Genomic DNA, 16,535 nt, shown 5'->3' with positions numbered 1-16,535 from the left:
ACAGAGGAAATAGGAAAGATGTAAGGCCCTATGGGTTACCATTGAAGAGAAAGGAAGAATATAAATTAAGTAAATAAATAAAATAAACCCTCTGTAAGAAGGAAATGGAGTTGAGAAGGAAAAAAAAAAGGAGAGTACTGATAATTGGAGACTCTCTGCTAAGAGGAATGGATCCCCGTGTGGCCGGGCCTGACCCCCTAACCCGAGAGGTGTGTTGCTTGCCAGGGGCGAAAATTAAAGATTTCAGAACGGCTGCCCAAACTCCTGAACTCTACGGATCGCTACCCATTTGTGATGGTCCATGTGGGAATGAATGACATGTCCCTGAATACCATCACTCCTATTAAAAAAGACTATCAAGATCTGGGGAGGAAGCTCAAGCAAATGGGGGCACAAGTGATATTCTCTTCAATCTTGCTTGTCAAGGGAAGAGGAATGCGTTGGGATAGTAAGATAATGGAGGTGAATCAGTGGCTGCATAGTTGGTGCCGGTAGGAAAGATTTGTTTTCTGGGACCATGGAATAGGCTTTCTTGAGGAAGGCCTACTAGCACCTGATGGACTGCACTTATCGAAGCTGGGGAAGAATGTGTTTGGCAGGAACCTGGGGAGATTCATCAGGAGAGCTTTAAACTGAAGCCACAAGGGGAAGGAGACAATCAACATAGGGAGTGTAAGGAAGGAGAACGATTGGGGGCAGCCCAACCGGCAAGGCCAGCTCATAGGGAACCAAAAGTAAAAGGATTCAGATGTCTTTATACTAATGCCTGAAGCATGGGCAATAAGAAGGAAGAGCTGGAACTTCTCATGCTGATGGAAAGGTATGATCTAGTAGGCATCACAGAAACTTGGTGGAATGATTCTCATGACTGGAATATAATGGTGGATGGATATGAACTGTTCAGAAAAAAACAGAATAGATCAAAGAGGTGGAGGAGTGGCACTGTATGTGAGGAAAGGGCTTACCTGTCAGGAAATTCTAGTGAAGGAGAGCATATCTACAGAGGACTGGAAGAGAGAAAACATTATTCCGATCTTCAAAAAAGGGAGGAAGGATGACCCGGGAAACTACAGACCAGTGAGTCTGACCTCTGTTGTGTGGAAGATAATGGAGCAGATATTAAAGGGAGCGATCTGCAAACATCTGGAGGACAATTTGGTGATCCAAGGAAGTCAGCATGGATTTGTCTCCAACAGGTCTTGCCAGACCAGCCTGGTTTCCTTTTTTGACCAAGTAACAGGTTTGCAGGATCGTGGAAATTCGGTTGATGTCATTTACTTGGATTTTAGTAAAGCTTTTGACAAGGTTCCCCATGATGTTCTGATGGATAAATTGAAGGACTGCAATCTGGATTTTCAAATAGTCAGGTGGATACGGCACTGGTTAGAGAACCGCACTCAAAGAGTTGTTGTCAATGGTGTTTCATCAGACTGGAGAGAGGTGAGTACCGGGGTACCTCAGGGTTCGGTGCTCGGCCCGGTACTTTTTAATGTATTTATTAATGATCTAGATGAGGGGGTGGAGGGACTACTCATCAAGTTTGCAGATGACACCAAATTGGGAGGACTGGCAAATACTCCGGAAGATAGAGACAGAGTTCAACGAGATCTGAACACAATGGAAAAATGGGCAAATGAGAACAAGATGCAATTTAATAAAGATAAGTGTAAAGTTCTGCATCTGGGTCAGAAAAATGAAAAACATGCCTACTGTATGGGGGATACGCTTCAAGGTAACACTGTGTATGAACGAGACCTTGGTGTACTTGTGGATTGTAAACATGAGCAGGCAGTGACCGTTTATGCACTGGGAACTTCACTGCCCCAGCTCCCGAGCAGGAGAATAAATCAGGGGTGGATGAGGTGCTCCAGGCTAAATGCTCCCTTGTGTGGGTGCAGAAAGAGGTGGGGCAACCTGCCATGACTAAAACTCCTGCCTGCAGCCCGTCATAAAACCTCCAGTGCATAAACGGTCAGTGTGATGCAACGGTAAAAAAGGCGAACGCCATTTTGGGTTGTATCAACAGGGGCATCACATCAAAATCACAAGATGTCATAGTCCCATTGTATACAGCACTGGTCAGACCACACTTGGAGTACTGTGTGCAGTTCTGGAGGCCTCACTTCAAGAAGGACATAGATAAAATTGAAAGGGTACAAAGGAGAGTGACGAAGATGATCTGGGGCCAAGGGACCAAGCCCTATGAAGATAGGTTGAGAGACTTGGGAATGTTCAGCCTGGAGAAAAGGAGGTTGAGAGGGGATATGATAGCCCTCTTTAGGTATTTGAAAGGTTGTCACTTGGAGGAGGGCAGGATGCTGTTTCTGTTGGGTGCAGAGGAGAGGACACGCAGTAATGGGTTTAAACTTCAAGTACAACGATATAGGCTAGATATCAGGAAAAAAAAGTTTTCACAGTCAGAGTAGTTCAGCAGTGGAATAGGCTGCCTAAGGAGGTGGTGAACTCCCCCTCACTGGCAGTCTTCAAGCAAAGGCTGGATACACACTTTTCTTGGATGTTTTAGGATGGTTAGGGCTCATCCTGCATTGAGCAGGGGGTTGGACTAGATGGCCTGTATGACCCCTTCCAATTCTATGATTCTATTATTCTAATCAGAGTAATAAAAGTTTGTATTATCTAGGCTCTGATTAGACCATTTCTATGCATATAACAACCACTGGTTCTAACCAGCCCTTTATGAATGACATCAATGGAACATGCCAGAAAATTATTATTCTGATACTGGTTATAGAGAAAAGAATTTAAAGCATGAACACACATGAAACTGTCTTATAGTGAAGCAAACTCTTGCTTCAACAAGGTCAGTATTGTCTACTCAGACTAACGGTATCTTTCTGGAGTGGCCATTCATATAACTTCCTAAGAAATCATATTAACTGGAAATGCTGGGCATTAAATGTGGAACCTTCTGTCTGCCGAGCAGATGTTTTACCACTGATCCACAAACTTTCCCATAAATACATATTTGGGGTTGAAAAAAGCAGCCTAGTCCATAGAAGAATTGTGAAAGTACAATTTCAAAAGATGCTTTATTTTTATGACAAAAATGTCAATATTTACAGACCTCCATCATTTCTAAAAAAGTAAATATTCTTCCAAAGCAGAGTTATTTTTAGTATTAGGTTGCAAAATATTTCTGTCAAATGGATAAACTGTAATATATTGTTCTTTCAAAATCTTAAGGTATCACTTGTAATTTATACATTCAAAAAAGTAATCTTGCATCTATCCTTTTCCTAATGACTTGAATGAATAAGGACACAGCTATTGGAGGGATTGTGCCTGCGGAAATTATAATGTATAATCTTTCAATTTATTCTAAGGTTTCTAAAGAGCAGGATAAAGGCACTGGTATATCGCTAGACAATAAAAAGTAAAGTATGAAGTAAAAAGAGCAACATGGTCATTTCAGGAGATTACTATTTACATTTTTTATCTCTATGCATATGTAATCACACTAAAGCACACAGAAGCCAAGCTATTAAATGGCTGAAATATAATTCTAATAAAAACAAATATACTGCTGAAATATCTACTCTAGAATATGGCATGGGTAAGAATGATGATTAAACATGAAGAAGCTTTGCAATGATAAAAACCAATCATAGGAATATTACTGTAAAATAACATTAACTTTTTTCTTATACTTCTCATCATAGAAGTATTTCTTATTTTTCCACAGCATTTTTTGTTTTAAAATGGAGAATCTGAAAAAGCTGACAGGGATAGTTGTATTTATCTTGTCCCAAGAGCTAAATGTATACTTCTTGGTGGTGGTGATAGTAAAAAAACATTTTTTGTTGTCTTCATTCAGTGGTATTATTTATTTAGAACATTTTTATGCTGCTTCTGGAGAAACCTCCCAGAGACAGTTTATGAAATAAAATTAATAAGTTTGAACATCAAACAATATTAAAATCTATCATTAAGAAAGTCCCAGCTCAGCATAAAACGACTATAAGAACAGACCACAGACAGCTTAAAATTAAGAGTTTACAAACTAAATTAACACTTAAATCAACCCTTTTATTAAAAGCCTGGGTGAGCAGAAACCTTTTGATCTGGCACCTATAAAAAAGCAACATAGCCTCCAGGTGAGCCTCAAAGGGAAAGGCATTTCACAACAGAATCACAGTATCACTACTGAAATACAAAACATATCAATATTCACCACCTGCTTCACCTCTGAAATTTCAAGGGAACAAGGTACCTCCAGCAATCCTACTTGTCTCCACTGCCAACCAAACACAGCTTCTGGTAAAAGATTCAAAATACAGGCAAAACCAACAAGAACACTAGAACTAATGTCAAATCAGACAATCCCAGCATTGACTTGCAGGAGAGCATCTTGGGCTTAAGGAAAACACACACACATTTTCATTGGCTTAAACAAGGCCACAGCTTTATTGTTAACTCTGCAGGAGTGTGGATGAAGCATGGGGGAGGGAGCCTGACTTGCAGTCAGCTGATCACTAGAACCCAGACCCCACCAGTGCCCTGGGGGCTATCCGGTTCCCTCGACAGGAACATGGATCCCCTTGCTGCTGGATTCCCTTTAGGGAAGTGTTCCATATGGGGTGCCAAGAGGAAGTATACACTTCCCTTGGTCCCACCCCAGGCCACCTGGCACTGTAAACCCTGGGGTGCCAAGGAAAAGTGCCCACTTCCCTTGGCTGCACCCTGGCGTACCTGGCACTGTGAGCCTTATGTCTTCCCTGCTGGGTTGGCCCTACTTGCAAGGGCCCTAAACCTCAGGAGTCTGATGTGCAGACTGAACTCCACCCAAACAGGCTCCATCCTATGCCAAACCGCAAGCTGTGACAAAATGCAGACTGAATATATATAAATGACAGAGGCCCATAAAAAAATATAAACATTTATATAAAACTATTAGCCAACATAACAGGGTGGGTGGGAGGGAAGCTGCCCCATTGGCAGCTCAAGCAAACAAGGCCGGGCTCCTCACACATGGCCCTTTTAAGGCCCTTGTGCCTGCGCCTCCCTGCCCTGCCCTGAGATGATGCAATGCCACTCCTGCTTGCGCTGCCAAGCGAGTCCACCCAGCATATCTTCCTTCTCTGCCTGGTTCCTCTGCTGCATCAATGGGCAGTTGGAGGTAAGTTCTCAGATGCGTGAATCATGAGCCAATGTGGCAAGCACAGTACAAAGAATCCAATTCAAACCAAAGGTTACTGACTGCTGTCTTAGACATCATCATATTAGTGAACTCTGTGAAGACCTTAGCACCTATGTTCTGCACCAGCTGCCATTTCCAGGTCAGGTCTCAGGAGTGCTTCTACAAACTCATCAGAAATATATCTACAAATTGCATCTTACTTTATTTTACTATTATCTGAAAGTGCCATTAGTGTTTATTTTCTAATGGCAATTTTGTATGAACCATTAGTGATCAGGAAACACTTAAATAAAAACAGGCTTACCGACAAAAAGCTGACTGTTGAGCTGTAAACGTATATGTCCATCAGATGGAGCTGCATGGATCCTTTGAGGGAGCTGATCTATTTGCAATGATGCCTCTTTGATATTTCTTTCAGCCTTCACGTAGTGCCATTGGTTGTCATTTAAGGGACTAAGTGACTTCACTGTGATTTCATTTGGCCCATTCCCCACATCAAATGAAAATGTCACTTCAGTTGGAGCTAGAAAAAATTAAAAAGACAACCCTAAAACAATTTAGGATTTCGAGGTCACCAAAATGCTTGCAACGTTACTTAGAACAATATTTTGTCAGTAAAAGGTGTTTCATTTATTGTTGTTGTTGTTGTTGTTGTTAAATTTATTAACCACTACTCCAAAGAGGCTCATGACAGTTTACAAAAGTCCAACTAAAAACCCATTAAAAAACATTAAAACCCCATTAAAATAGACAATCGCAGCATAATAACAATATCAACAACAAAAATGGTGGAACCTTCAACCCCTCCTCCCACCCTTTCAATTATGAAGAAAAGGAAGATTCATGTTCTAAAAAAAATGTCAACATTGTATGTATGTACACTAAAAAATGTAAGTATATGCAAATATGAATACTTAATTTACAACTTTAATTATTAGTAAAAGTATTAGTAAAAGTCAATACTTATTGATTTAATTGGCTGCCCAAACCAAAGGTAGTTAAAATAGTGTTACTTAAATTAAGCACGTAAGTAAAATTTCATTTGTGTCACACAGCTTCTATAATAATCTATTCAGCATAATATTAATTATCTAACACTCTATAAAATGAAGGTTAATGTTATCTTCAACAGAAATGCAGGATGAATATTATATTCTAAATATTTTTCTTAATTTTAAAAAACCTAAGATGCTTTAATTTTAAATATATGTAATGGAAACAGGGTGCAGGTTCAAAACATTAGGAAGTTTCACCACACAGTTATATAAATGTTTTGAACAATTTAAATTCATAGTTTTGCTTTTTTAAATATGTAGAGTGAAGATTATTATCCAAGATTATTATTCAAGATTCTATGGAAAAGGAACTGGAGGGGTTAAATGGGTAGCCCTGCAACCAGTTGGATAACTCTTTTAACATTATGGGGAAGGAGAAACAGTGAAATAAGGGCAGCTGAAGAATGTCAGCCAGGGAAAATCTGTTGAGTGTTCCATGTACTTGGGAAGGTGGCAGAGAATGTGTTCTGAAGTCTAAACAATTAGAGAAAAAATGTTACTGTTGTCAATAACTTTGTATACAATAATATGTATTAACAGTTCAATCAGGATATGATACCAATTAATCTGAACTGATGAGAAGTAGCATGATAGAGCTGGCATGTTTCTTGCTCTGATTACAGGTTTGAATTGTTTGTATCTCTTTCTTCATAATACATTGAGTTGGATCCAGACCAAATGGTCAATACCCCATATCCCCCTTCCTGATGCAAGTCCTCATCGTGTCATGGGAGGGGGACAGGAAAGTTTAATACTGCAAATTAAAAATTCATCTGGATCCAACCCATTTTTCTTCTTACAAGTATTTTATAAAAACAGGGAGGGGTGGTCTATAAATTGAAATATGATAATAGTTTTTATAATTATAGTAATTTTGCTAACTTCCCATTCTTATTAGCCATGTACTTTGAGATTATACATGCAGTGACTGGTCTCTAAATAAATCTCCAAGAACCATATGATGGAATAAAGAAGTTTTTAGAATTCAAATGCAAAAGGACAAAAAACAACAAAATGCAATTATTTTATTATTAACAACAATTTAATGTCAATGATTAATGACAATGAGTTTTAAATCATTTTAGTGTATTATATTGAATGGTATCCTGAACTTGACGTATTAATCATTAATTATTAACACTTCAAATTTTCAATCATGTTAAGTGACTTTGAACAATTAATAAGCAGTCAAGAGCTAATTGGCAATTTATATTCAAATGCATTAGAAATGAGTGTATGATCCATCTAAAATGCCTCACACAATAACATCAATATTAAAGTGTTCTAAAATCTGTCTTTTAAGTGCCAGATATTTAAACATTTTAATATCATTACATTCATGCAGAATTTGAAATATGGGAATGCTGAGATTCACATATCAAAGTCAGTAATGTTACTGTTGTATCATATTTATGGGATTATACCTATAGAATATTTTGTATCACAACAGTGCTACAGACAAAAAAATCAAGATGTATCAAACTGTCTTGTACAGAACTGGAAAAGAAAATAATGACAACTCACACTTAGAGCAACTATAAGAATTCACAAACTCATCACCATTGTGGCCTTTCATGTACAGTCCTTTCAAGCATTCCTTTGATGTACCTTTTTGGTTTGAAGGTGGCGGATATATAAATTATGCTTTTTATTGGTTGATAGAAGATGAAAACTTAGTACTCTGTGTTATTTCCCCCTCTCTCTTGATAGTGTAACAAGGAAATGCTCCTAATTCGGGTTATTTGTTCTCAACAGAAGGCATCCAAACCGACCTGAATTAACAGCAGCCCTATGGAAGTAGCCAGGATTGGCTGGATTCCAAAATTGAATGTTGGGAAACAATTAAGTGTTATGACTGTCAGTAGGATTGCTAGCATTTTGACTTTATAAGCAGGTAACACAGCAATAGTATTGTGTGAGTGGAAGAGAAATGATTGCTTATTTTTTTATTATTATTCTTAACAACCAAAGGTGAAGATCACTTTACAAAGAAACTGAAGCAGTTTCATAAATCAGAATAACGCCAGAGTAGCTTTCTGAAATGGATCTTGGCTAGTTTAAATGATTTCAACTTGGAACTACCCTTATGTCACTTAAGTAAACTGTACTATCAGGCAATGTAACATCATAACAAAAGTAGTGCAAGAAGTGTAGACATATTTTGTATGGTACTAAGGTCAAACTTATCTACTTTGTTAGAGGGGGTTGGTGTTTCTTCACACTGACCGATTATGCACGGGGCAGGTAGTCCGGGGTCATGGTAGCAAAGCGGCAGGGCTAATCTCCAATTCTGTATGATACTGCTGCCATCCCAGCCCTGGGCCAGTGCAATGCCCCAGATGCGGGAACTCCCACATTCCCCATGATGCCACAGGTGCCATCCACAGCCTTCTGGTGCCAGCCATGTGCATAACTGGAAGAGCTGGGTCTTTGGGCCTGGCTCCACCCCCTATCTATGGTGTCCCTGCAGGGATACCACATGCCAGCTCCTCAAGCAGAAATGGCTGCTTTGAAGGTTAGACATGGATGTCAACATAGGTTCTGAACTTGAGGTACCTTGACGTGCTGCAGTTCCATGTGGAAGTACTAGAAAACTGTAGCTCTGGATTCTGTGACTCTCTGAGGAAACTGTGTCAAGGTACTCTAATGTAAGCACCAGAGATCTTACATACAGACATCAGAGTCCAGGCAGATATTTGTTAAATCCTTTGCAGTCATCACAACTGTATTACTTTTAAACACATAATACATAACAACTGTATTACTTAAAGCCAGTTAGGAATGGGTTATCTGGTTGAATGGGATGGGGGGCATTTTTGACTGCTTAGTTATGTTCCACTATTTTAATTTCCAGATCCATCTGGAAACTTGCCATTGTAAAGTTATGAAGAAGAAGAAGAAGAAGAAGAAGAAGAAGAAGAAGAAGAAGAAGAAGAAGAAGAAGAAGAAGAAGAGTTGGTTCTTATATGCTGCTTTTCTCTACCCAAAGGAATCTCAAAGCGGCTTATAATTGCCTTCCCTTTCCTCTCCTTGCCACAGACACCCTGTGAGAGAGGTGAGGCTGAGAGAGCCCTGATATTACCAAACACTTATACCAATAAACCAAACACTTAAGCAAAAAAATAGAAAGATCTTAAACAGAACTTACAAAGCAGTTCTATCCTTATGAAGTCTTTAATTCCCAGATTTTCTAAAAACACACCAGAGGAAGCCGTTGTCTTAAAGAAAAATGATACATCTGCACTTAGTTCTCCATGAAAAGTGGGGAAATGAAGATATGAAGCTTCTGTGTTGAAGGAGGCTGCATTCCAAAACTCTCCTAAGTATAGACAAGAAAAAAAGTTCCACATTTACTGTAAAGTGAAAAAGTAAACTTTAATAATTATTAACAAGATTACAGTTTCTGTGTCCTCCTCTTACAACCATGTATAGTGCTTATTCCTGATCTCCACTAGTACTGCAATATACATATCAGGATAATCTGTGCATTCCTTCAATTTAATGGTGAAGGCAAATTCAGTGTGCATTCCTGCAATACTATCATGGTTCCTGCCAGTGTAGCAATAGAACTGTAAACCTTTCACCCATCCTAAAAACTGGGATCAAGCCATCTGCTTCAGTGATATAACTGCCTGCTTAGCTGTGCTATAAGGAAGAGCTAATCACTTCATAGAAAGCCTATTTCTGATTTAGTAGGTATCTGATATTAGTGAACATTGATTGTTCTCATACATTTTAATAGAATTCAGCTCCAAGGAGGATATGTTTGACACTATGCACATTTAAATATACCTTATTATTTCTGCCAAATCTTTACAGTTGTATCTGTCACTTTTGTAAGCTCTGCTGCTTTCCAAATCAAATTAGCCACTCAGTACCTTCCAGTGAATGCCAAATGCATTTTTCCAGCTAATTCCATGATTTTCTAAAGAGATGCAGCTTTCAGCATGAAATGGTATCTAAATTAATAGTTAAAGACTGTCAACATCAGGTATAAAATATGAGAAACTGGACAATATTTAACAAAAAGGCAGAAGAAGCAATCATAACAAGAGAAAACAGAAACCATAGTGCCAAGCATGCTTACATGTCCCTATATGGATTTACACCTCCATTTTTCTCAAACTTTTTTTTCAAAAATCCATCTATACCTTCATATTGCCAGAGTGGTTCCATATATTATGATTGCTCTTGGATATTCCTTCACTACACTATTGTTTCTCAAACAGTAGATGTCATGTCTTCTTATAACTGCTCCTTTAAACACCTGTGCAGCCAACAAATGCTGCTCTAAGAACTGTGTATATGTGTATAAGTAGGGCAAAGCTGAAATGATAATTCACTTACATAGACCCCAGGCTGCTTCATTGGTGTTACTAACATTTTACATCCAAAGTAATAACAATGAAACAATCAGTAAAGGCTTGACCATTTCCTCATTATCAATATATTGAATGCTGCCAACCCTTCTCTTACAGAGAGGATGCAAAGAGGATTATTTTGTCTCAAAGAGAGTCTCTGTCTAAAAAGGAAATCCAAAGATTCTAACTTCTTACCTGCAGTGGAAAGCAGGCTTAGATTTTGCACCTGACAGCTATACAAAGCTCATTTTACCAGCAATTCAGATTACCCATAAATTACAGCCCTGTTGTTTATAGACTGGAATATTCAGGCTAGGCACATGTTCTCATAGTACTCAGTGAGACATATCCTCATATCTGTTTAGGAAAGGATAACATTTGGTTTATCCAGTATCCCTACAGAGGGTAATGATGAACTTAACATATGCAAACGTCTCCACTTTACATCAATTATACATTTTTTAAAGATAGCTCAGGCAAGCAATAATTTTTAAGAGAGTAAAGCTATAGACTGTTGTCTATAGTGAGCATGTTCATTTCTTATTTCTTACTATGCTGTCTGGTCAAACTAACTTTAAAGGCTTTTTAATGGGTCAAAAGTGATATGTTACTCTTTATAGTTGCTCTTAACTATAGAATTGTCTGGTATTGCAAGTGTGCTACAAATGGTTAAAGCACTGAGGTCACATGACCACAGGAAAAGCTAGTCACAAGACCATATTTAAATGAGAAATAGGATTCTTACTCTAATTGGATGAATTATTTATTCAATTGTTCGTTTAGCAAAAGGTAATCACTGGATCCAGCTAGATTCTTCATTCTAAGGACCTATGTTTAAAAATGAAAACTGTTCCCAAACTTCCATATAAGTCCAACATTTTTGTCTATTTGTATGAAAATTCTTGTTTAAGGTAGTTTATTTTCCTATAAAAATGCAAGCAAGGAAGTCCAAATTACTATAAATAGCATTACACCCATGTCTAAACCAATAAGAAATAATTTGCCATTTATATGCAACAAAACCATTTGCCTTCATGATTTCAAAGGCTCAGTAGAAAAAGAACATTAATTAACTCATATTTTTTCTTGACAATTTGGATATAAAATGCAAACAGAAAAGTATACAAAGGAAACATGAGTCAGAAAAATTAGTGTTTCTGAATGCTATCCAATTCTTCACAAGAAGTCTTTCATTACAACTTCATATCTGTAAAAACGCATTATGGTACTCAAGTGTTTAAATTAGGGGTATGCATTCAGCTCCAGCTGAGCTGGAAAAGGAGAAGAGGAGGATGAAGAGTTGGTTCTTATATGCTGCTTTTTTTCTATACAAAGGAGCCTCAAAGCAGCTTACATTCACCTTCCCTCTCCTTTTCCCACAACAGACACCCTGTGAGGTGGGTGAGGCTGAGAAAGCCCTGATATTAATGCTCAGTCAGAACAGCTTTATCAGTGTTGTGGGAAGCCCAAGGTCACCTAGCTGGCTGCATGTGGAGTGGGACATCAAACTCAGCTCACCAGAATAGAAATCAGCACACCTAACCGCTACACCAAAATAACCAAAAATAACACTGGTATTCATTGGCTATTTTTTAGCCATATATTGAAGGGATTGTATCTTTGGCTATCAAGCATAGCCAATCATGGATAGTTCAATGGCAGGTGATCTTTAACTACACAAATGGGGGGTGGGGAGATAGTAAATAAGCAGTGACTGATGTCAAACAAGAAGGCGGGGGGGGCATTTTGTTGCAGAACCAATGCCACTGTGGTAATGCCAGCTCAATAAATGCAAGTGAGGGTCTTTTGTGGGTTTTATTTTTGCAAGCCCAGCACAGTGAGTGCATATACAGAGAGCCCAGCAGAATCACTGCCACTAGAGCAATACCAGTTCCACAAAACAAATCAAGAGTTTCTTTGTTAGTTTGCTTTTGCAGAGTTAGCATGGTCAGTGCAAGTACAGAGTGCCTAGCAGAACCAATGCCACTGTGGCAATGCCAACACAACAAATCCAAGCAAGTGTGTATGGGGAAGGATTTGCAAGACTAGTACATCCAGTACATGTACAGATTTCCTAGTAGATCCAATAAATGTATGGCGTGTCCAGCAGAACCAATGCCGTGTCAATGCCAACACAACAAATCCAAGAGGGGGGGATTTCCAAGATCAGCATAGTGAGGGCATGTACAATGTCCTAGTGCCCAGCAAAACCCTGTGCCTTCCTTTAAATGCTTTCTTTTTTCCTTCATTGAAAATCATGGAGGATAGGGGCACCTTCTTTGGGCACTCTGTACATGCACTAGCTTTACTGGGAACTGGCTTTGCTGTACATGTGCTATTTGTGTTGAGTTTGCAAACCCCCTTCCTTGGAGTTGTTGAGATGGCATTGCTGCAGTAGTACTTGTCCCTTTGGGTATTCTGTACATGCACTGTATGTGCTATACTTGTACCTCCCCTTGCTTGGATCTATTGATCACGAGCAATGGTTCTGCTGGGCCCCCTCAACATGTAGTGGTTCTGCAGGCACTTGGAAAATAAGTGATGCCTTTAGATTGCAGATCAACGGGTAAATTTTTACAGGCACATCTCTTAGCCAAAAGAGTAAAAATAAGCAAAACCACATGTAAAATGCTGTTAAGAAAGATGACAAGATCAAAATTTCTAGGTTCTGTTTTCCAAGATCATACAGCTATCATCATAGTAAGGAAGTTCTTGTATTCCACAACTTGTTCATTTTCCTCTATGTAAAGTGAACATTATTTGATGATGATCTATTTGATCTTCCTACCTACACCACATAGAATCCTAAAAAAAAAAAAAAAATCAAGGGAAGCTTTTCTTTTGAATTTAATATGATTTGGCAATAATCCAAGGGGACATTAGAACAATAACTAAATGTTTGAATACTGCAAAATTATCAGTTTCCTTAAGTTTGCTTGAAGAATTTAAATCATGCTTTTGGCTTCCTCTATAGTTTACATGACAGTCCTAGTCCTGACCTTGTGTTCTGGAAATTTTGCCCACGAACCAGTTCAAGATGGCAAGTTGTAATGCTCGAATTTATCAAGCAGTTTGAATAAAAGCAAGGGAGAAAGGACAGAATAAGTTTTTTTTCCCTATGTAAGATATATTGTAGATGGATAGAAGACAGCCTGAACTTGTCAGATTTTAGATGCTAAGGACGGTTGGTACTTGGAAAGGAGACAACCAAGAAAGACTCTACAGAGGAATGTGATGGTAAGCCATCTGTGCTTTCCACTTGTCTTGAAAGCCTGATGCGGAGATCACCATAAGTTTGTTGCAACTTGATAGTACTTGATAAATGAATACATACATATACATACAAATAAAATATAAAATGTGTGCAAAGACTGGCTCTTTAAATATGCTGTACTCTGGCAACACTGCTACCATAGCAGTGATTAAGAATACAGGTATAATGCAGAAATATATATTTTGCTCATTCCCAAAAGAGAAAAATACATATAAAAGGCATGTGTAGGAATACAAGCAAGATACACAGGTAACCAGAATTCAGTGGAAGCAAGAAATAATACCAAGTAGTAATAATTAGAAGCTTCAGGACTATGTTTGAAACAGCATATTCAACTTCTTTTTAAAAAGGAGGTACAATGCAGGTTTTATCTTAAATTTTTAAGCCAACTACAAATCCAGTCCACATTACATGAAATACATTAAAATGGTAAAGACCTAGGTATTGCTGGGGTAAGAGTGGCTACATGCTACCTCAGAGGCCCAGCTTTATGGTGAAAGTCTAAGGGCATTTCCACACATCATTAAAAATAGCCTTATGCCAGCTGAGTGGCATAACACTACATATTATCTCGCCTCCCGGCCCCTCCTCATCTTTTTTGCTGCCTCACTCTTCTCTGCCAGCATTTTGTGTTTCTTCCCTTCCACAAGTGCTGCTGGAAATGGAGGAAGAGAGCAACGCAATTTATATGCAACTCTCTTCTGCCCGTCAATCAAGCCAGGCAGCCAATCACCTTTCTCCATGCTTTAAAGGGCCCATGATGCCCATTCATTTTTTAAATCAATAGTTGTCTGTTGATATTCCTATGCATCTAATCATAGATGCATAGTGCTTCTTTATGAAATCATGAGTCTTGCTTGTTTTAAAAATAAATCTCATTCCTGATTTGGTGGAGTGGGGGAGGAGCTTAGAGAGAAATGCTTTGTGCTACAACTTTGGGGAAAATTTATTTTGCCTTTGCCTGCATGTTTGAATGCCTATTCATTGCTCTAGGCAGTTCACTTAAAAAAAAAACCTCCTCTCCCCAGGAGAAGGGAGAGGGAGGCAGCTGCGATGGCAGGACATTGGAAGTGGAGATAGCAATTCTTCACCTCCATAATTTTTTTTTTTTTTTGCTGGAGGCCTGCTGGTAGGTAGCACTACATATGTTAGTGAATCCACTTTTTGGGATTCACCAACTAGTGCTTTAAGATGGAGTATGTAGCTGGCTGTTTAGTGCTCAGGCGCTGCATGTTGGCGACGTCATGTGGAGGGGCCAGAATATAACAACAATGAAAGGTAAATATCACAATATTTTTAAAGGGTGCAGAAATCCCCTAAGAAATAGCTATTCAGAGCCATAACATCTTTCACAGACCAGCCATTTTCTTACCCTAGGATCAGATGGCCATTTCAAGCCCAGCAGAAAAAAATGGGACTTCTGTCCAACTGGCCAAGAGTTTCTTTTGCTCCATACTGCTTTATTAAGGTCTGGTAGAACTAATTAGGCTTGGATTTACTATTGAGTAGGAAGGTCTATGTCTAGCAACATTAGCATATATTTTAATAGAATGCACTACTTAAAAAATTAAGACATTACATATAGAGCTTTTCTGTTTTCACTAAGTAGGTATTTTATTATAGAAATTCATGGACACTGTTTACTGGAGTTAAGAGATTTCAGTTCCAAATCATTTAGTGGAGCCATCAATAAACAAGCTTTCACTTGGCTTGAATAATTATCAGAATAAGGATTGATGTGAATCAAAAACAATAAAGAACATATATATTCTTTTTAGTAGAATCTAAGAGTTGTAGCTGCTGACAGAATAAAAGGTTTCTTTTTTGCAGCAATCCTTTCTAAGTTTTTTTTGACAATGCTTCTTGTAGTATACATTTTTGACCTTATTTGCATCCCCAAAACTGAGATTGAAACAAATGTTAACAGATTTCCCACTATTAGTAAATGCTTGTCAGAAAACAGCTTGCTAATACTCTCAACTTAAAAGAAAAAATGATGCCAATGTTTCAAGAATAACTGAAAGCTACTCATAAGATACTGTTTTCTGAAAATAATAATCTCATAGATCATAATTTTTCAGAATTTAGAATACTCTGAGCCATAACCAAGCAGAACTGTGTTTTGCTTCCCATAGAATACCCTTCAGTCTCTCTCCCTTTAGGTGATTTTCATACCACTTTATGAGTACCTGACCTAAGTGGAAGGAAAGGTTAACCACCTAACATTTCATCCAGAACATTCCTATGGGAACAGACAGATCCCACTTAGGGTCCAACTTGGCCCATCACAGCCCTTGCTTTAGCTAAGGCTACAGGGGTTCTATTGGGAGAGTTGGTTTTCTTCCTCAGGGTGTGCTACCTCCCAGGTGGCTGTGGGATTTTGGCTATTGCAGCCTTTCCCCCACTGTCATAATTTGTTTTATAACAGATTCCCTGAGACAGCCAGCCTCCCTGTGTTATCAGGGAAATCCCAAGCTCTCTCCTGCTCACCAAGCTAACCAGACTTCCTATCTGCAGCTGCTGCTGTGCTCCTTATGGCCTCAGGCGACAGGCTGGCAGTCATAATTTTGGGTTTGGGCATTCTGGCTTCAGAGAAAGCCTTGCTATGGCTGTGGGAGGGGGGAGGGTGATATTCAGACCTGGTATCAATCCCAGGCAATTATGAAATATTATGCTATGTAAATTTA

At 38.7% G+C, this 16,535-nt stretch overlaps 1 protein-coding gene across 1 annotated transcript in view; it reads right to left on the bottom strand.

Annotated features, from left to right (window-relative positions):
• Positions 1 to 16,535, bottom strand: part of CNTNAP4 (contactin associated protein family member 4) — a 255,571-nt gene that overhangs the window by 37,161 nt on the left and 201,875 nt on the right. Inside the window, exons 16-17 of the mRNA XM_077344522.1 lie at positions 9,362 to 9,532; positions 5,463 to 5,681 (exon numbers count right to left, since the gene is read on the bottom strand). Coding sequence (XP_077200637.1) covers positions 5,463 to 5,681; positions 9,362 to 9,532 — 390 coding nt within the window. The remainder of the gene's footprint in view (positions 1 to 5,462; positions 5,682 to 9,361; positions 9,533 to 16,535) is intronic.

The sequence above is a fragment of the Paroedura picta genome, chromosome 7, assembly GCF_049243985.1.
Source record: "Paroedura picta isolate Pp20150507F chromosome 7, Ppicta_v3.0, whole genome shotgun sequence".
In the NCBI taxonomy this organism is placed as follows: Eukaryota; Metazoa; Chordata; class Lepidosauria; order Squamata; family Gekkonidae; genus Paroedura; species Paroedura picta.
Note: the sequence above shows the minus strand (reverse complement) of the source record. Positions and strands in the feature narration are given on the sequence as shown.